We start from the raw sequence: 21,960 nt of genomic DNA, 5'->3' as shown, positions 1-21,960 counted from the left end.
TTTTTTTAAATCATTCCTTTTGAATTATTTGGTGCTGTTATACACATTATCCTTGAAGTTTGATTAGATTTATTAGATTGATGTTACTGTGGTTCTCAATGATCTATGTTTCATGGTTCACACTGGATCACAGTATATCTGTTTCCTGAAGTAATCTATATTGCTGTGGTAGTACAATGTCAGTCAAGTTCAACTGGCTGCTTAAATTACAGGTAGAAACAATGCTGCCTACGCACCGAGTCCCTTCAAATATTGAATATCAAACAACTCCCCTGGTGTACCAAGATGTGACTTTATTAAAAATGAGGCATAACATTTCCAGATAGTGGAGCTGTACAATAAGACCCTCAATGAAGACATAACTGTCATTTAAAAACTGGGATTGTAATTATTTATTTGGGGAAAAAAAACAACAACTTCAATTATGTTTTAAAAAAAGAAAGAACTGAGCACATTAAATCTATTCCAAATTTTATTTATCCATAAAAGGCCAGAACTGTAGAGATCCGCTTAGTCATATTCAGTAAATTATACAGTGATCCGATGAGGCTTGTTTGTCAGGTTAAAAGTTATCTTTTAAAGTAACAACTGAAATAGCAGCAATTAAAATTCCTTTCATTAAGCTCAAATATGTGGATTTTTTTTCCATTGATCTCATGTAAAATTCTAACCTTGTGGGGAATTATGTCATGTTTTCATTTTGTAAGCAGAAAATCATCCTACTTAAAAGAAATACAGATTTTAAAACATGAATCTATGTGTAATTAACGTACATACTGTTTCAGTTTGTGAAATGAATTAATAAAATAAATTAACTTGATATATATTTTTTCTTATTAAATGTTGAGTGAACTTAAGAAGCTAATCATCAACAAGCTTGTGACATAATTCTACCCAGATATTTAGATATTCTTTTCTCTTTTAACCTTTTAAATTGCTTCTTTGTGTAACGTCAGCCTTTAAGCATCGTCCACAAATTTAGAATTGAGTTTAGGGTTTTGTAGATTTCTAAAGTAGTTTTGATGTATGTTTGGGACCATTGTGCATGAAACACCTAACTGTGTTCAACCTACTGCCATCTGACCAAAACTGTCACACTCAGCATGGAAATGAAACCAGTTATGTTCAGGAACAACCCGGTACTACTTTGGCAAAAGCCTAACATAAAGTGAAAACTACTGCAACACTATTGACATTGCATCTTCTTGGAAAAAAAAAAAGAAGGGGTCAAACAAAATATATGAGATAAACATAACTGAAGCAAAAAGATTAAAATGATTCAAGGACAATGGGGCCAGAAATAACTGGAAGTGTAGAAATATGCATATATTCTGAAAGAATGATTCACAGTCATTTGGAATGCATGTTGAATTATTTCAAAGTTAGCACCTGGAATGGAGGGGCAGAAGGAGCGATAGAAGAAACAAGGGGTACAGATGAGAACAGACAAATTAAACAGGGGGAAAAAACAAGAACAGTAAGCATATGGCACAGTGATTTACCCATTAAAGCAGACCAAAAAGCTGTAACTCCATACACTATTATGTGAAAGTACTGAGACCAAATTCATCTGGCCTAGTTTGTTCATCAATAGATTAAGTTTTGTCAATTTTGCATACCCACAAGGGGACCTGTAAGGTATCTCAGTGTGTGCAAAAACCAAGATTTTAATGACTTGGCACTCCAGCAATGCATGTCCTGTAAAACAATTTCCATTTAAAAGTGGCCCCAAACACACAAAGACAAGCCAGATCACAAGTACAAACAGCAGGAGAGGACAAAAACTAAAATAATACTGTGTTGGTGATGACTTTGATGCAGACGACACAAGAGCTGTGTGAATATACAAGCGCAAATATCCTGTAGCCGACTTACTTAACCTAACACTGACATTGCATTTCAAACCCACAATAAGTTGAACATTAGTTCTGTATTTCTCCCTTGTTTGAATATTCTTGGCAAGGCTAGCGCATCAGAAACATCTGGGATTATCTTACAAGAAAATCATGGCTTGGCATAAAATACAGCCTTTCAAAACCCTGAATGCTCCCCAAAAAGCATCACTGTGACGAGGTGGAAGTGACAGAGATTTTTACGCTGAGGATACAATGAGATGAGTCATATGAAGGATTTCTAGACACAGAAAGGAAATCGGGGCAGCATAGCTTTGAACTGGTGACTTGGCTAATATTAAACAAACATGCAATGATGCACATGAAAACATATGTCGGGAAAGGCATGGCAGTAAGAAGTCAGGCCTCTGAAGAAAACAGACTAAGGGATTGTAAAAAGTAAAAGCAAACCATTTCAACACAAGTAATAAATTGATAAAAAAAAAAAAAACTGGCATAGTTTAAGTTGAAGCGCCAAGGACTTTCACAAAGCATGCTTATTTCTTTTAGCGTGAAGTGAAATAAAGCTGAAAAACCCATCTACAGAGCAACCTCCACCTTGAAGCCCTTACCTTAGCCCTCTACTGAAATTGCATGGGTCTTGCAAGGACACTGAATGAAGCCTCTCTGAATTACAAATGATAAAATGTTATTTTTCAAAGCAGCAACTGGCGTGAGTGCCTTGACAACAAAACCATAACTGATCATCAATTTTTTAAAGAAGACAACTTTTTTTATATTTCAGTGTTGTGCACATGAGCGTAGATTTGTCCATCAAGTTGTTTCAGCATTAGATGAAATCAAAATTGGACACTTGTGGCCCAGGTTTTTGTTTGGCTTCAATTTAATCAGAGGGAGAGAAAAAAAACATGAGGGCGGAGGATACATTCTCTGAATTGCTGTCTTTCACTCTTTGAAAATTGAATTTATAATTTTCAAATGTGGCGCAAGAGAATTTGTTTTATATCAAATGGAAACAATGGCGTACAAAAACCCACAAAGTAATTACCTATTTTTCGTTGTTAGCTGATGTAAAACAGGATTGTACACTGACCTCTCACCCAGTGCCAGCTCTGCATGATTTAAAGGTCCTTGAATACATGTTGTAGCCATAGTTACCTTACTTATAAAAACATTGTTACTGCAGAGAAGGTTTCAGGTTGAATCTCAGAGGGAGAAAAACAATGAGACAGAAAAGTAAGCTGTGACAAAATAATTCATGTTCAAGTGTAAAAAGGGAGGCAGTTTTGTAGAATCTATGTTGTTTCGATGTTTGATCAGAATCAAACTGTTTTTAACAGGTTACAGCAAGTTATCAAACTTTATGATAAAATATTACTTTTATGGCATCTAAATTATAGTTTACGATTACTTAATTGTATCATGTAAAATGATAACATTAACATACAATGAATAACCAGGCTATTGAAATGTACTACTCAACATTTTATCAAATAACATTATAACCACAACCTTCAAGATATTACATTTGGATTTTATTTCGCATCGCAGGATAACACAATAACAAAAATGTGAAATAGAAAGAAAGGGGATGGACACATTGTTTGTTTTTTAAAGAATAAAAATGTATTAGGTGTAAATGTTTTTGATATTAAAAAAAACAACTATCTTCAGGAGGCACCTAATTAGTGAACAGTATCCTCCTGTGGACACACAACCCCATAAAACATTTTGATATCACCATCATGCTGTGGCTCTGGAAGAAAACCAGAAAGGCCTTGGACTAGGGCAGAGGTTCACCCTCATTCTGGACAATGATCCTAAATGTACAACTTTAAAATGGTGACAATTGCCCAGTAAAAGACCAGACCTAAATCCAGTTGAAAATCTGTGGCAAGATTTGAAAAGTAGTATCAACAAATGCTCGCTCAACACTTAAGTGTTTATATTTGCTAAGCTGGTAGAGACATAGTATCTCCAATTGTACAAGTAGTGGTTCTACAAAGCAGCATTGACTTGGCTGGATGATATATATGTATGCCACCCCTTTCTTCTTATTTCTGAATTATTTGTAATAGATGATATGTCCCCTTCCTTCACCTCACACTTATCCAGTGCACTTCTGCAGTTCTTGGTGTTGGTACGTCACATAAAATCACAAAAGGTGCAAATATTTTTGCAGGATTATGTAGAGAAGATGATTTTTACAAGACAGAACTAGCGGGAAGCAGCAATATTGATAAACAATACACTGCACTTGCAATGCGGCAGCTGTGTACATCTGTGCATATTGGCACATTTAACTAAATTTTCTGATAAATTTTTAAAGTCATGTTTTCCAATCTACAATAACTTACCAAATGAAAATTAGCATTAGGAAATTTGTGAAAGTCTTACTAATTGAACTCTGTGTATTCACAAGAGAAACAGCCTGGAGAGAGCCTGTGTAATTATAATACTAGAAAAAAGTAAAAGCTGTAATAAAGCTGACTCTTTTTTTGTCATAATGCAGCGAATATCGCTCTCGTATGGCTCAATAATATTTTTCCTTTATGCGCATAAGTAATTTTCACCCGTCAGATACAATTAATATGAACCAGTCAGTAAAGGGCTGCAGATAACAGCAGAGCGCTAAATGGAGATGAGCACAGTGAGTCAGTGTAATTGATGTGCTAAACAGGCAGTTCCACTTTGTAGGTCTCAATAAGTAGCCACAGTGCCATCTAGAGGCATCTTAGGAGATTGCGAGCTTAAAAACTAACATTTGAAGGAGAAGTTCCAGTGCAAGGATGTGTTGACCTGTAGTTTGCCTGAACTACAAGGTCAACAAAAGTTTAAAAGGAAAAAAAAAAAGGTTTAGTTTGACACACATACTAAACATACATACTAAGCGAAAGTGAGTGAGAATATGAAAAGATCGCATACAAAATATTAATGTTTCTTCATATGAAGATATCCAAATGAAAGCACAAAGTAATACTTATGAAAAATAAATATTTTATGTGTATTTGTTAATGCCGTATTTTATTTAGACATGGTATAATGACATACATGTTTTTATGCAAATAATTTACAAAACTTTTACTTATTCTCACCACATCTGTGCAGCCACACATCACGCTCTAAGCAATTCCAGCTTCTACTTGTTTTCAGGTTCCCTCAGAGCTGCCATGTGCAAACCTCTTTAATCTTCAAGTGGACAACAAAAAAAATATCCAAACAGAAAATGTTCATTAATAACATCATAGAAATATTAGAATACAAATGTGAAATGCTGTTTAAATAAAATCTTTATGCATTACACAATCAGCGTTTTTGATATGTAAATATATTTTCATATGAAGAATATGTATTTGTTAATATACATTTCTATTGTCATACTCTATTGTCATGTGTCCCTAAACAGAAACATGTTGACAATGCTTTGAGACTTTAATAAAAAGAGTTCTTGTTCTGCAGCATGGAACTGCAGCTTTTGCCCACTCTGTATATGCACTGGCTAATGGAGGGCTTTAGAAGTTGACCAAGCAATTGACTTTTAAAACACTTGTTGTTTCAGCATATACCTCTGCCTGTGCGTGATGGTGTGTGTGGGCCTGAACTAAAAGCTGCAAAGCTCAAAATCTCCTGGATAAAATTTCCAGTCAGACACATGCAAACCGTATGGTAAAAGTAAATGTGTGCATAAATATGCAGCTGTACTGAACATAAAAAGTGAAAATATGTATACAGTTTTGAATCTGAAGGCTTTGCACCTCTAAGCCCAGCTCTCTCATGTACCTTTTCTGTTTACCACATCCTTGGATTTGCCTCTCACGTCTCGTGGTTTTTGAAGTCTGTGCACATGATTGCATAAAAGTCTCACTAAGCATTCACATCTTCAGATATGATTCCACATGACTTTAAAAACCACTGTGATCAGGGTGGGATTTTGCTGAGTATTGAGACAGGACATTTCATTTTGACAATTTTAGAAAATGTTTCTCTCTTATGAAATGACTGTCATTAAGTGAGGAAAACAAAAGCTAAAAACGTTAAGTAAAAAAGAATGAATAAGCATAGCAAGAAAAATGAAAAATCAAAACATTTGCATAAGCATTTGCAAATATGTTTATTTTATGAGAGCATCTAGTTTGCCACTGGGTTATACAGAGTCTCATGAAAGTCATTTGGGTCTGGACGACGGCCAACAGTGTCATCTGTGTGTCCCAATTTTGCAGAGCATCAATGTTTGGTCAGCAGATGGGCTGGAATTAGGGGCACTTATGTTGATCACTACATCTGAATTCATTGCATGACATCACACAATAATGTGATTTTGGAGTTTGTATATTTTTTCCATTTAAAACAAAACTTGGACAAACATGACCAACCGACTTACTAACAAACACCAGCACATCAGTAGTAAAATCTCATCTCCCAAATGGCTCAAAAACAGCATCGGAGCATTAAGCGATTTTAATAATTATTGTTTTCTAAGCTTTGCCATACATAACTCCTCCTTCATGCACACCAAATTCTGCTGGACTAAAACCAACGGATGTGTGTTACTCTGCTGACCCAGCCATGCATCAAATTTGGACATTCCAGGGTTGATAAACAGAACAGGGTTGAGTTATCAGCTTAGTTCACCATACACAATGCAGAAGAGATCCAGTGAAGTCTATTCAGGTTCTTGCAAAGTTCAACATAATCTTTGAAGATAGATGAATCTCCTGTTCTCTGTAACCTAACAAACTGAGTCACAACTTTTGACCCAATGTTTGCTAAAAACAACCAAACGCCTGCACTAGCAACATAAATCAAGCATTTATATTTAAAACAATAAAGCAAATCATTGTGTGTATAAGGTTATGCAGAAAAGTTGAAACATACTGTACCTTCTCAGTGTGCAGTCGTTTTCTCTAGAGTCCTGCTGATGACCTGTTTATTGGCCTCAGGTTTGTTGAAGCAGAGACATAATGGTCACAGGACACCGGCCCTCGAGCGCTGGAATTGAGGTTCCCAGGCTTAGAGCAACAATTTTGCCTTAAGAATACATTGTAGCAGATGAATATCTGGATATTATACACACACACACACACACGAAGCATGTGTGCTTTCGTGCTGTTTGATTGAGTTAACAGAATTATTCTACGGCGGCAGCGCAGCTTTCTGTACAATTCTTTTACATAACATGTAAAAGAATTGTCTTTTTGCCCTCCGGTTTTGTCCGCATGCGCAGAATTTCCTTATGTAAACAATAACATGCAGGGGGTATATACGTATTTGTAAATATGATTATGATTAAGTCCGTGCCTCAACGGCTTTGAACCTCGCCGCACGTCACTGACATGTACAGTACAGACCAAAGGTTTGGACACACTTTCTCATTGAATTCAATGAGAAAGTGTGTCCAAACTTTTGGTCTGTACTGTATATACAGTATATATATACATACAGATAGATAGATAGATAGATAGATAGATAGATAGATAGATAGATAGATAGATAGATAGATAGATAGATAGATAGATAGATAGATAGATAGATAGATAGATAGATAGATAGATAGATAGATAGATAGATAGATAGATAGATAGATAGATAGATAGATAGATAGATAGATAGATAGATAGATAGATAGATAGATAGATAGATAGATAGATAGATAGATAGATAGATAGATAGATAGATAGATAGATAGATAGATAGATAGATATACATGTGTGTATGTGTATATATACATATATAAGAGAGAGAGAGACAAACAACACCTGCTTATAGTTAAATATACATCATAATATTGCAGACTAAATTACTATGCAAGTTGTTGAGTTTTCCCACTGCCTTTCTAACTTTTTACTTTATAATGTTCAACATAACTTTACTCATAATTTATTTTTGATGCAACATATGAACCCAGGATATTTCCTTTTGCTTTTTTTGCATACCCTTCACACAAGTACGTGAACCACGTTTAACAATTAGTTTTTAACCATTTTATCTAATGACATGTCTGCACTTCTGAATTGATCCCATGGAGGGCGCCACAAGACCTATTAAAATGAAGGAGATTGTTTGACAGAAAAAGCAGTTTTAATCATGCAGCTCGTGCTTTCAAGCCTAAAAACTGTTCACTGACGACTTTAAATAACTCATTGCAGTTTGGACAGAAACTGAGCCTGTCAGGGATTCATTTCTGTAGGCTGAATAAATAGCAGTAGATTCTTTGCTTGTACTGCTTATAAAATATTGTTCAGGTAGTAAATATATCTCCATTGAAAAGAAAAATAAATCAGAGTATGATTAGTAATTGATATATTTTTGAGTATTTGACTATTAGTTTAATAATAAGTTATTGCTGTTTAACTAATTATAAACATAAGCTACTCATTTATAATTATCATTATTGATCATCAGTCTGTCCATCTATAGTCAATAACCACTTGTCAATGCAATGATTCCTTGGATTCCTGGGCTAGCAGGAATCCAAGCTGAAACCTTGTTGCAGCAAAGCAATAGTGCTACCAACTGTGCTTTCAAGCAGAGCTGTATAGTGATCAATTATACACAATGTTCTGAATCATCGTTAAGTACAGCATAGCATGTTCAAATGCTTTATTTCAAAACTCTGTATAGCTTTTTGGTGTTGACAAATAAGAGGACATCCTAGGACCTATCAATCTGTTTTCTGCATCATTAAGTTTGATGCCCTTTGCAGAAAAAGCAGTTCTGATGAAAAATTTACAGTCCCTTAGAGGTTTCTCCCATCTACCAGTATCATGGCCTTCATCTGGGGATATGAAGGATGCAATTTATCAAGCCTTCTAAGCTAAACTGGACCCTGGCAACATGGCACCATATCCACAGTATGTTCCATCTCCAACAACCCCTTGGTTTTTCTGAATTCCCAGTGTTAGTCAAGCTATTGCCCTGCATTGGTGGCCCTCCTTAAACAAAAAGTTTATTTTTGTTCACGGAGACCTTGGTTCGAAGCATCTTCCTCTGACCTACTCTACTCCACGTTACACACTGTATCACATTAGATTCTATCACTTGAAGATGAATTTACATCAGAATAGATTTATTGTCATTGCACAGTAAGCAGTACAACAAAATTAACAGTACAGCTCTGCTTAGCGCTTTTATAAACCAACAGTCAAAACACATAAGACTGGACAGAAATATGATCTGAAAGAAAAAAAAAAGTTTTTCTGTGTACGTGATCAGTTTTCCAAAGCAATGCCATCTTATTCTCCTTAACAGCTTGCCTCTCCCTCTAGAATCATTAACATTCATAACGAACGTCATTCATTCCCAGATAATCTCTTTAAAAAAACTCAATTTTATTTCTTTCAGTTTACCCTGAAAAATGGTTCTGTAACAAAACTTTGCTAGGCCTGAATTCGCCAGTTGAACATTCAGTTCTATAAATAAAGTCTTGCCATTAACAACAGCCTGCGTCAGTGGGCACAACTGTATGTCACACAGCTCACTTTTACTTCTAAAATGATCTTGAGTTATTTCTTGAGGGTTAGAGTTGAAAATAACAGTAGACGCTTTGTTCTACTGATTTTCAACAGAGGTTTAAGGTTGAAAACCTAGATTTTCAACCTTAAACCTAAGGAAAGTCACACCTAAGCATTTACTGACATGAACATGTCTTTCAATGACCCACCCACTTCCTGTGGGTTTTTCTTAAAACAATGTTTGTTTTCTCCATGCTGTGAGAACTTGTTGCAAACTGTTTCAAGGTGTGAAATATTGTGAAACTGTGAGGGTCAAAACTGTTTAGGTAGAGAGAGACAAGATTCCACCAAGTCATCAGTAAATATTAAGCAGAAATGTATTTTGTTAAATAGTTGTATCATAAAATACCCCATAGCCTAATATCAAGAGACATTACAGCAAAACAATAATAAGACTTTTACAAACTTGGTAAATATGACTACCCGAACATCAGTTAAAAACAAACTGCCTTAGTCAATCTTGCAGTCTTTATAAACAGTGAGTCATGGCATTTTGATCTTTCAGTATGTAAAATCATCTGAGTAAAGTATTTTCTTTGTTTTACCAGGTAAACCCCCTTGAGATCTAAATCTCATTTTCAAGTATACTGTGCAACTGGAATAAAAAGTTTATATATGTAGATCATGTCTTGTTCCTTTTCATTCTGGTCAGAACTAGAATGATAAGTAAACAGATTTCCTTAAAAATAGATATATACATACCAAATTGTACGATGCATTCAGGAGTTAAAGTATTAACAAATTCATTAAAAAATAAAATACATATTGTAGAATTTTTTTTTTTTTTTTTTGTTTCTGAACCCTACTTGGCTCTGGTATGCTTCACAATTTGTTACTTAGAAACTTTTCTCAAGAACGGATACGAAACAATTTCTTGGAAGCACGAACAAATATATCAGTTACTGTATATATACAGTATATTTTTAGATATAACATTCTGGGTATTTATAACTTCCTACATTTGCACAGAACATCATTTCACCCACGAAATTAAAAACAAGCTTCACACCAGCAGCTAACCTTATCACTTGTTAACTGTATGTTTACTGCAGTTTGTGTCTCATTGCGTGACCTTTCTTCTCAGCATGTATAATTTGCCTCGGACAGTGAAACTACTCAAATCCGCAGGTTCAGTCTCTGCAGAGGTGTCACCGTCTCTTTGTTACTGTGGGTTTCCTGTTTGACTGAGCAAAGAGGTGGGACCTATCAACTTTCCTACCAACTTTGTGTTATTTCAGGAATTCATGACAACAATGAAGCTGACACATCCTTGATAAACAACGTACGAATGACTAGGGCAAGGCAGAAAACAGCTATGAATAAAACATACATCTTATAAATCACGTCTTGTTCTAAATCAGAAACTATGGAAGTTTTGCAGGTTAAACTTAAACATGGGGAAATTGGGACCACAGGGTTATTTATAAAACACGCTTGATACTTACTGTAAAAGTATTGTCATGCAGGTACGGCTCTGGTCTTCTTTTTTTTCTAATTTTGGTTCCAATAACTGAAATTTCTATTTCACCCAATAAACAAAAAGGCTTGACAGAGTGACATATTTTGTACTATTGAACACTGATCCAAGGACAAGAAGTGCAGCCTGTGTATTAATGTCAAAATTAGCACAATCATTTGCAGTAAAAATTTACTAATGTAACTGATTACAAATGCAGAGTTTTGGAAACTTTTCAACTTTTCGTCTTTTGGGATGACAATGTATACCTATTATAGATTGTTTTGATCTGGTGCATTATAGTTCAATGAAAGAGATTTATTAACTCCTCTTTGCTCAGTAAACTGAAAAGTTTCACTATCAATGTGGCCTGGCAGAAACGGATTGACCAACTTACTTTCTGTATACTCACGTCACAAGAACAGACAAAGCTGAAAAGCACCACAAGTGAAATCTCTATTTCTATCCAGCTAGATTGACTAGATAGAGCCGATGTGCTAAAAATCCTTGTTCACTTGTGCTGAGATCTTCCAAAGGAAAGCCTGCAGTAATTGTGACTTTGCATCAAAATTGCACCCCATTAGTGGAAACTGTTTTCAGGATCAGGAGTGGAAAACAGTCGAGTAAACTTTTGGTTTAGCAAATCTAACAGGAAACCCACAATGAAAACAACCCCCAAAGCTTCTGCAGAAGTTTATTTGCAGACAAACTGAATCTGCAGACAAGCTCAATGTTACTGATCATAATTCATCAGTCATGTCAGGGAAGGAATTATTTTAAGAGACACAAATTATGACAAACATGGAATTGCTCCGTTGCTTTTAATAGAGTAAGTGTTAGGTGATGTTAGCAAGACAAAACAAGACAAAACTACATCTATACACCAACTGTATTTCTGGAATAGTTTTATGACAGGGCGATAAATGGGTGTGATTATGGCTTTACCAGTAAAACTTAGATGTCAACCACTGCAGCTTTTTTGTTCATGTTGTCTTTTGAGAAAAATATGTGATTAACAAAAGACTATGGTATACATTTTGAGTCATAACAGGCCACAGGAATGACCACAGACCACCACTAAAAATAATAATTTGGTTCTGTACATCTAATAACTACTTTCATCACGTTTCTGCTTACCTACACAATGTGTGCATACAAGAAAAGCATATAAAAGCAAACCAACAATTGCTGCCTTTTTTTTTCTTTGAAATCAATAATGTCTCTTGAAACATCCACACTTTCATCAGAAAAAAATATACTTAAAATAAATCTGTTATCATTATACCTGCATATGCTGTTTGTTGTTGTGGTTTCTTTAAGTTTTCTTTCTCTTTCCACTGGGATATTGACTTGTGTTTTCTCTATGTTCTTTTTCTCCACTACTCCTTTTTCTTTCCTTTCAAACCTTTTTCACGCATTTTTCCTCTCTTTTCTCTTTTCTTGCTCATCTCTGTGTCCATTTAATTTAAAATCAACCCAGAAAAAATGGCACAGGGAGGAGAACACATTAACTGGGGAGCTGGTAAAACTTAAATCTAACAGGAAAAAGAATAACTAAAAGAATGAACAAACACAGTAAAACCTAATCATACATAAATAAGCAGCTAAAAACTGATGTAAATACAGGCAAGTTTGACAGAAACAGAAAACAAAGAAGAAAGAATGAACATAAACAAATAAAAGGTTATCAAAAGTGCAAACTCAGGAGAAAACCAAAAACCAAAGCAACCCGGGATGCTGATATTGATGCCATGTTGAGCCAGTATTAATTTTCATGTGTAAATATATATAGTATTTGTATATGTGTGTACATGTTTAGTTGGTGCAGTTTATAATTTATCTTTTATTTATAAATTGTATTGTTGTAGGCCTATTTTAAACTTTTGTGAAAATATTTTAAAAAATAAATAATCCAATCCAATAATCCAGAATGAATAATCCACCTATCTTTATTGTCCTGGCCTGGCACAACCTTTTTGTAAACATCAGAAAGTTGAATAGTCCTGGGTCTATTTGCACAGGTGGCATTGGTGGTCATAGTATTTCACAATTTAAGTTTCAGGCACAGCTCATATCACAATAGCAATAAGTATGTATGTTTTCTTTCATACTTCAATAGCGTTGAGCCATCTTAATGAACAATGCTGCAGATAATTCATATTTTTTATTGTGTTTGCCCTGTGTGACAAAATTTACACTTGGACTTGTGATTATAGGGATCAGAATTTCAAGGATGATCTGTAGAGCTAAATGCCATTAAGCAAAAAAACAAAAAGAATGATTATACCTTTGACTTTTTTAAATCTAACACAAAGCAAAATTAATGTTATTTTAACTGTTGTAAACACATTGCAGTACGTTATCTGCCTTAGAAAAAAGGCATTAGACAAACCTAAAAAAGGACTAAGCACTTTCCACTGATATTTCAACTCCAATAACTCTACAGCTAAAAATAGTGTATTCAACCTTGTAATGGGTCAATAATGAACAATATTTTAATTTCCTGACACTATTTTCAAAACTTGGACCCGAGAGTTGGTTTTTGAACTGGTTAACTCGAATAAGTCATTGATTACTTTCAATTTAATGAGCAAATTTTAAAAACTTAATGTGACATGAATATAGCGTGTAACACAAAAGCATTATTAGTAGTAATGTAGTAGAGTAGAACGTACAGATACGTAATGTAAAATGTAGTGGAGTAGAAGTCAAAAATACCCACAATAAAAACTACTTATGTAAAGTACAAATATATGAAAAATCTACTTAAGTACACTAATGAAGTACTTGTACTTCCCTACATCCATCACTATTTCAGCTATTGACTCCAAAATGCACCACAGCATCTGATTACAGATTCCACAGCAGAACCATTACTTTTCCATTAGCTTTGAGGGATGTTAGCTGCCACCACCACTATTTCCTGCTAGATTCAGATAGGTTGCTTTGAAGTTGTCAAAACAAAGCAATTTCTTACTTATAACATCACTGGAAAATATATGGTACATGGTCATACAAGATGTATTTAGCGGCAAATGAGAGTGTATCTGACAAACACCTGAAACTAAAGGGGTGTGTGTGTGAGTGTACTTGTGTCTATAGATTTTCTGCATAAGAAGGCTCAATAGTGGGTATGGGTACATTCAATTTGTAATTTGGAATATTAAAAATCATTTTTATAAAAAGATAAATAACACACATTCCACTCACCGTGCAATTTGAGATAAATAGGTGATGTATAATTTTACCCAGATATAATTTCTCCTCTAAAAGACAACAAACAAATAAAAATATATAACATAATTAGGAAATATTTTAAGGAACTGCACATTGCTATGTATTTTACCTTGTGTTGCCTTTTAACACATTAAATAAAGATTTTTTTTTTTTTTTTTTTTTATATAACTCATCAAATAAAGTACATGGTCTAATCCAAAACTCCTTCAGCAGTTCATCCATTACCCTCACTCTGAATTTTCAAAAAGCTGCAACACCTGAAATACCCCCCAAATTCACATCATGCCCCTAACTCAGCCAAAAGAAACCTCAGAATAAAATTTTCCATTCAAGCAGCCAATCAGCTGCTGCATCTCCTTTAACGGAAAACTCTGCGTCATAACGTCTGCAAATAAAACCTATGAAACTGTCACTTAAATCCAGGTCAGCATCAGTCATGGATGAACTGCTGAAGATTCTCATTGTTCTCTGTGGTAATTTTAAGATTTGCCAATATATAAATAACAATAAGCATGTTTCTTTGCAAAACCTAAGCTATGTTCACAGATTAAATATATGCAACATTTAGGGTTTAAATCTGGAGTAATATTCACGTGCTTTATCTTCTGAATGTCGTTGTTTTTTAGGGCTTTTTCCCTGGAGTCATTCTGCTTCGATGTTGGAGACGATTGTCCGGCCTGGAGACAACATCACCATTTACTGTGACTGCAAAGTGTCAACTGGAATATATGTAGTTTGGTTCAGGAACTGTTCCCATCAATACCAACCTACTCTTGTTGTAGACGGGAAGATGAACTTTCATTATGAAAGAAAAATCACATTCCCTCGTTTCAAATTTGTGAAGAATGAATCGTCCAACTCCTTTGACCTGATGATCATAAACGTCACTAATTCTGATGAGGGACTTTATTACTGTGGAACTTTGGAGAACAAGGTAAAGCAACACGAAAACAAAAACCTTTTCTTTCAAGAAGCTTACCTTTATGGCAACATCACCACAAAGATCACACTCTGTAAGTACTCCTTTCTGATTATAGGACAGTAATAACACTGCTGCGTATTTATTGTAGACAAGTTTGAGCAACTGAAAGTTAACTGCATTAAATAGTGCCAATTTCATGTTTCACCTAAACATATTTTAGCTCTTACTGTAACATTTTGAAAATGCAAAAAGAAAATTGTTGAAAAATCTTTCAAGTGCTTCGTTATTAAAGAGAATGATGTGCTGTGTGCATTTACAAAACTAATTGCAAATGAGAATGAGAAAGTTTCCTCAAATGTTTTTCATTGTTTAGCAAATGACTCATCATTCCCGTTAATTATTATCAATGAAATACTACAGGTTATCAGAATTTACTGAACCCGCTATTACAGCTGTAAACGTCCCAGCAGGAGATTTTAAAAATTACCATCTCTTTGCATTAGCCCTATGTTCAATCATTCTAAAGAAAAAATGCATAAATAATTCAATTAATCACGCTTATTTGTAAAGCACATTGCGACAAGGCGATTCAAAGTGCTTTACATCATAGAAACACAAAAATGCATTCATAAAATGCACACAGTCGATAATATATTAGATTTTTTTAAAACATCATAAAAGGTACTATTTCAATCCTTATCATAATTATATGTTTATTCGTTTTTAGATACAGAGACTCATTTACCACACCGAAATATTTCCATGCCAGTGGAGGAATGTGGTTTGTGCAGGAAGCTGCTCTTTACTCTGTGTCCGGTTTTTTCTGCTCTCTCAGCTCTCCTCTCTGCATTTCTTGTTTACCTGCTATGCCAAAAGTCAGGTAAATGCAGTTTTAATGGCTTTTCTCATTTAAAGCTTTGAAACCAAGATTGTTTGTTTCTTTCAATTTTATTACATTGGAGATTTTCTAACATCTGCAGCAACCACCAAAGCTGAGAAAAAGAGAGGAAACACTTTAAGACAAACAGAAGAAGCACAGGTAAAAAAACAAACAACATTCTTGTTTTCTTTTTTTTTTTTTTTGCTTTAGATAAAAGTATTCTCTTTAATAAACTTTACCAGATCGTAATGATTCTGAATATTAAATCCTAGGATGAGAATGTGTGTTATGCTGCCCTGGAAATTCATCAGCCATCACAGAGAAGTAAGAGGAAGAGGACGATCCAGAGTTCAGATTTCAGCACATATTCTGCTATCAAGACATTCCCGGAGGAGATTTCTATTTAACTTAGAGGTTAAAACAAAATTTAAAGAGAATTTCTAATTGCTTTCTTTGATTTATGTTCTTCCTCTAACACTGAAATCAAACAAAAATGAGTAACCTTCACAATCACAAATAAATCATTTTCAGAAAACTTTTGATTTGATGGTGTTTAAATCTGTCTTGATCAGAATGAAGCCCTGCTTAGTCATGCATTGACTGTTCCAGACATGGCTGCATGTCTGAAAGCAAATGTGTTCATCTCACCTTGTCAGCTTTGACAAAAACATCAGGGAAATGTCCAACAAGTTATACTCTTCTAATGACTATATTTTTATTTTAGATTTCAGTAACAGTAAAAACATGTATTTCATTTTATTTGATTTTCGACATTAAAATATATTTGTAGGCTCTTTCAATGTCATTAACTTTCACCTGAATTGCATTTCTAATTACTAGAAACATTTTAACCCCAGATTTTCTGTGATCACGTTTTTTTACGACCTGGTTTCATTACTAAAATCATTTCTAAAATCTTAACTATAAGAATCAAAAAATAAAACATGAGTCACAAAAAGTTTTAAAAATGTCATACTCAGATTAATTAAATTAGAGGTGCTGCATACTCAGGTCACATTGATTACAGTAACAATGTACACAGTTGTTGAGCAGATTAAAAAACTGCACAATATAGCATAAAACAAAAAATAAAATGTTATCTCATTTTTGTACAAAAGGAGAGGTGGCTGTAACTCCCATTAATTCAGTAACATCCATCTCTTTATGCCTGGAAACCCAGAAATATATGAAATATATGAACTCCATATAGATAAGGAGTGATGCTTCTCTTCAGACCACATTAGCAGCTCAGGTAGAAGATGCAGGAGATTGATCTTTTAACCCAGCACATAAACATATACATTTTAGATTTTAATCAGACAATAACTTAAAAAAACACCTGAACTATACCTTTACATTAACGTTGTCAGCAATCCTTTAATTATTTATTAATCTAAAATAAAAAAGATGACATGTGTATGACTGCAGCCACAACACAAATCTAAAGTAAAAAGTAATTTTAAAAAAACAATAGAACTCTGTCAAAATAATCAACAACTGTTGGGATCCTCATCATTTCAAAGTTTTTTTTTGTTTTTGCCTGGAGGTTGAGGACAGAGATTTCAGTTTGACCGGTAAGACTTCTTTGACTCATGACTCTCTTGGCCTGTCAGGCCTCATGATTTAGACTCTGTAGGATCTGCTTTTTGGTCCATTTTCTGGTCATGGTGATGCTTTAGGGCTGCCAAAGTCATTCTGGATTCCAGATACAGCAGATAATGCTTTGAGTCTTAAAATGTCAGACATTTCACTGATACCTGCAAGCTCTATACAACAAACGTACCCGGAGTTCCTTTTACGCTACCCCGCCCCCACCTCCACCCCCACCCCCAACTCCCCCTTCATTGGTGAGAAAAAGTCCTGTAAACACCGTTACGCATGAGAGCGCACAGAACCTGACTTTGACGCAGCAAAGGCGCACAGATTACGCGTGGTTACGCAAGCAGCTGGGGGATTCATGTCAAAACAAACCCCAAAATGCCTTATATCCTTATGACGGGACAAGTGTTCGCTACACATCGGTGGCTTCAGATTTAGTCTCCGAGTTGACCAGTTAGAAATATTCCAGAAAGAATACAGGCATGTCAAAATGAGCTCAAGTCGCTCTCTGGATATTATTGGCTCGGAAAAAAGCCATTTCACAACATTATTGGTCGAATGCGGTGTCAATCAAAGGGGAGGGGCTCTAGGCTGCCCAATAAAAGCGCCATAATGGACACCGGCAGAGTTTCTATTTTGTTTGGCTATAGAAATTATGTTTAAGTCGCACTTCTGCTACTCGGTCTGAGAGGCTTTAAACTGTAGTTACAGCAGTTCGCCACCAGAGGGCATATAGATCACAGTGAGCACTACGGATTCAGCGAGCGAACAGCAATTCATCGCAGATCTATGAGGGGCCGTTTAGGACAAAATTTACGTTTTGTCTCTCACACACTACCAAAAACTCTCGCATACTCCAAAAAAGTAGCCACGCACACTCCAAAAAATTACGTTTTGTCTCTCACACACTACCAAAAACTCTCGCATACTCCAAAAAAGTAGCCACGCACACTCCAAAAAATTACGTTTTGTCTCTCACACACTACCAAAAACTCTCGCATACTCCAAAAAAGTAGCCACGCACACTCCAAAAAATTACGTTTTGTCTCTCACACACTACCAAAAACTCTCGCGTACTCCAAAAAAATAGCCTCGCATACTCAAAAAAATTACGTTTTGTCTCTCACACACTACCAAAAACTCTCGCATACTCAAAAAAATTACATTTTGTCTCTCACACACTACCAAAAACTCACGCATACTCAAAAAAATAGCCACGCACACTCAAAAATTACTCACGCACATTCAAAAAATACTCAAATTGCGTATACACACACTACTAAAATGTCACACACACACACACACACACAAACGTTAACTTTCTCGCTCACATACACTACTATCAGCTCGCTCACATACACTGCTACCAGCTCGCACATTCACAAACGTTAACTTTCTCGCTCACATACACTACTACCAGCTCGCGCACATACACACAAACGTTAACTTTCTCGCTCACATACACTGCTAACAGCTCGCACACACACAGACGTTTATCTCTCACATACACAAGACTAAAGTTGAACACACACACAGTACTAAGACTCGTTTTATGTATGTGTGAGAGCGACACTTTTTATGAATGTGTGAGAGCCAGACTCTTTTTGAATGTGTGAGAGTTGTCACGGAAGAGGCGGGGCATAATTTTTGGATCAAACTGCGCATGCGTAGATCCTAAACTATAAGTTTCGATTGTTGACTCACTGTATGTTCTATTACTTAGTATATTTGTGCTTTTAAATATATATAGAACGTTTAACTTTCTTGTAGATTAAATGTGCTATAGAAATAAATGAATCTGATTGATTGATTAAAAATAGCAAAATTGCTGTAGTACAATCTGTCCACTGGGTGCCAGTATTACAGGAATTATTAACCGGCGCCAACTAGTGCCGAAGAAGAAAGAGTTTGCTATACCGAACATGGCTAACTCTAATTCGAAACGAGAGAGAATTGGTCAGGCAGCTGCCATTTTAAACACCATTCTATCTTCTCCGGAGGCAACCAGCACTTTGACAGGCGCATTAAACGATTCAACGACTGCCCGCAGTGCTACAATCTGGCACCCAGTGGACAGATTGTACTACAGCAATTTTGCTATTTTTAATCAATCAATCAGATTCATTTATTTCTATAGCACATTTAATCTACAAGAAAGTTAAACGTTCTATATATATTTAAAAGCACAAATATACTAAGTAATAGAACATACAGTGAGTCAACAATCGAAACTTATAGTTTAGGATCTACGCATGCGCAGTTTGATCCAAAAATTATGCCCCGCCTCTTCCGTGACAACTCTCACACATTCAAAAAGAGTGTCGCTCTCACACATTCAAAAAGAGTCTGGCTCTCACACATTCATAAAGAGTGTCGCTCTCACACATACATAAAACGAGTCTTAGTACTGTGTGTGTGTTCAACTTTAGTCTTGTGTATGTGAGAGATAAACGTCTGTGTGTGTGCGAGCTGTTAGCAGTGTATGTGAGCGAGAAAGTTAACGTTTGTGAATGTGCGAGCTGTTAGTAGTGTATGTGAGCGAGAAAGTTAACGTTTGTGAATGTGCGAGCTGTTAGTACAGTGTATGTGAGCGAGCTGGTAGTAGTGTATGTGAGCGAGAAAGTTAACGTTTGTGTGTGTGTGTGTGACATTTTAGTAGTGTGTGTATACGCAATTTGAGTATTTTTTGAATGTGCGTGAGTAATTTTTGAGTGTGCGTGGCTATTTTTTTGAGTATGCGTGAGTTTTTGGTAGTGTGTGAGAGACAAAATGTAATTTTTTGGAGTGTGCGTGGCTACTTTTTTGGAGTATGCAAGAGTTTTTGGTAGTGTGTGAGAGACAAAACGTAAATTTTGTCCTAAACGGCCCCTCATACAGATCACCGACAGACAGGTGTTATGCCATAATACCGGCAGGCGCTCACTGTCGCTCTTGTCTGTGTTAACAGTTTTCATCAATAAAAGAACCTGCTAAAATCACACTGATTAACTATTAAGAGTGCAACACATAGTATTAACTTGCTTAAAGTTTAAGCACACACTAAAATTAATCTCAAAACTATCTATCTATCTATCTATCTATCTATCTATCTATCTATCTATCTATCTATCTATCTATCTATCTATCTATCTATCTATCTATCTATCTATCTATCTATCTATCTATCTATCTATCTATCTATCTATCTATCTATCTATCTATCCAACTATCTATCTATCTATCTATCTATCTATCCATCCATCCATCCATCCATCCATCCATCCATCCATCCATCCATCCATCCATCCATCCATCCATCCATCTATCTATCTAGCTGTTGACTTCCACCAACAAAGGCAAGCTCATAAAACATATTTTTAAAGGAACTGCTTAAAAATAATTTCAGAAAATGTCACAACAAAATATCTGAACAGCCATTTAACATTAAATGATTTATTCATAAAGCACTTTAATTTTCAACCAGATCAAAGTGCTGAAAAGTAGCTATAAAAAGATGCCAGTGTCTATCTCTAGTGTCAAAAAGGCGAGATGCGGGGTACACCCTGCAGGAAATAAGGAGTGCAATGCACAAAGCAAACAAACAGTAGTTGATATCTTAAACTGCGTGTAAGGTCAAAGAGTAAAAATAAATTTGCAAATAAGATTTTAAAGCAGCTGTTGAAGGAAACTGTCTGAAGTGGCAATGTATTCCATGATTCAGTAACTGTGATGGCAAAAGGTCTCAATCTATAAGCAGTGATCATTTCAGGCAGATTTTTTTCTTACTTTATGCTGAAGAAAGTAGCTGATATAAAACTGAAACAGAGAATCAAGAACTATCCATCCCTTCATTACACACTTATCCCTAATGGGATCACAAGGGGTGCTGGTGCCTATATCCGGTGGTCAACAGGCGAGAGGTGGGGTACACCCTGGACAGGTCCATCCATCCATCCATCCATCCATCCATCCATCCATCCATCCATCCATCCATCCAGGTCACCAAAATAAATAACTACACATAGGAAAAATATACCTTTTAACTACAGCTTATCACAAATTGTTCAATTATTAAGTTGGTGTACACAAGATGCAATTTTAATTAGTTTCGAATTTTTCAGCTCATTTGCTTGCTTTGATCAATGTGTGTGAGCTACTGAGCTAAAAAGTTAATAATCACAAAGACAATTTTCCTCAGTGAAAAACTTGCCATAAAGTATTCTAAAGAAATACTCATCTTTTTAAGAAGTTATTCTTTATATTTGAATTGCTACCTATATATATATATATTTTGTAGTCAATGGGGATTCAAAAATCACCAAAACCTTTCTATATCTGTTATCATTTATTTGCCATCACAGTATGACTGATGTTTAGCAATCCCAATGCCCTTTGGTAGGTGACAACAAGCTAAGAAAGGTTATTTCCAACTGTACAGGAAATAATTTTAAAAATCACACTGGACTTTACAACAACAACAAAAGAACAAAACAAAAAGACAGGGCAATTTTCTCAGGAGAGAG

General features: G+C 35.3%; 1 protein-coding gene across 12 annotated transcripts in view; it reads left to right on the top strand.

Annotated features, from left to right (window-relative positions):
- LOC111608693 overlaps nucleotides 1-21,960 on the top strand; it is a 171,846-nt gene that overhangs the window by 143,235 nt on the left and 6,651 nt on the right. For 10 of the 12 annotated variants that reach the window (XM_023334486.1, XM_023334483.1, XM_023334489.1 and 7 more), the window contains 4 exons: nucleotides 14,684-15,070; nucleotides 15,707-15,859; nucleotides 15,960-16,018; nucleotides 16,132-16,183. In XM_023334486.1, the coding sequence (XP_023190254.1) occupies nucleotides 14,684-15,070; nucleotides 15,707-15,859; nucleotides 15,960-16,018; nucleotides 16,132-16,183 (651 nt within the window). Of the gene's footprint in view, nucleotides 1-14,475; nucleotides 14,531-14,683; nucleotides 15,071-15,706; nucleotides 15,860-15,959; nucleotides 16,019-16,131; nucleotides 16,184-21,960 lie in introns of those variants that run through there. The other 2 variants (XM_023334487.1, XM_023334490.1) reach the window with 2 other exon arrangements.

The sequence above is a fragment of the Xiphophorus maculatus genome, chromosome 5 (genome assembly GCF_002775205.1).
Source record: "Xiphophorus maculatus strain JP 163 A chromosome 5, X_maculatus-5.0-male, whole genome shotgun sequence".
Classification (NCBI taxonomy): domain Eukaryota; kingdom Metazoa; phylum Chordata; class Actinopteri; order Cyprinodontiformes; family Poeciliidae; genus Xiphophorus; species Xiphophorus maculatus.
This window is presented reverse-complemented; position numbering and strand designations above follow the sequence as displayed.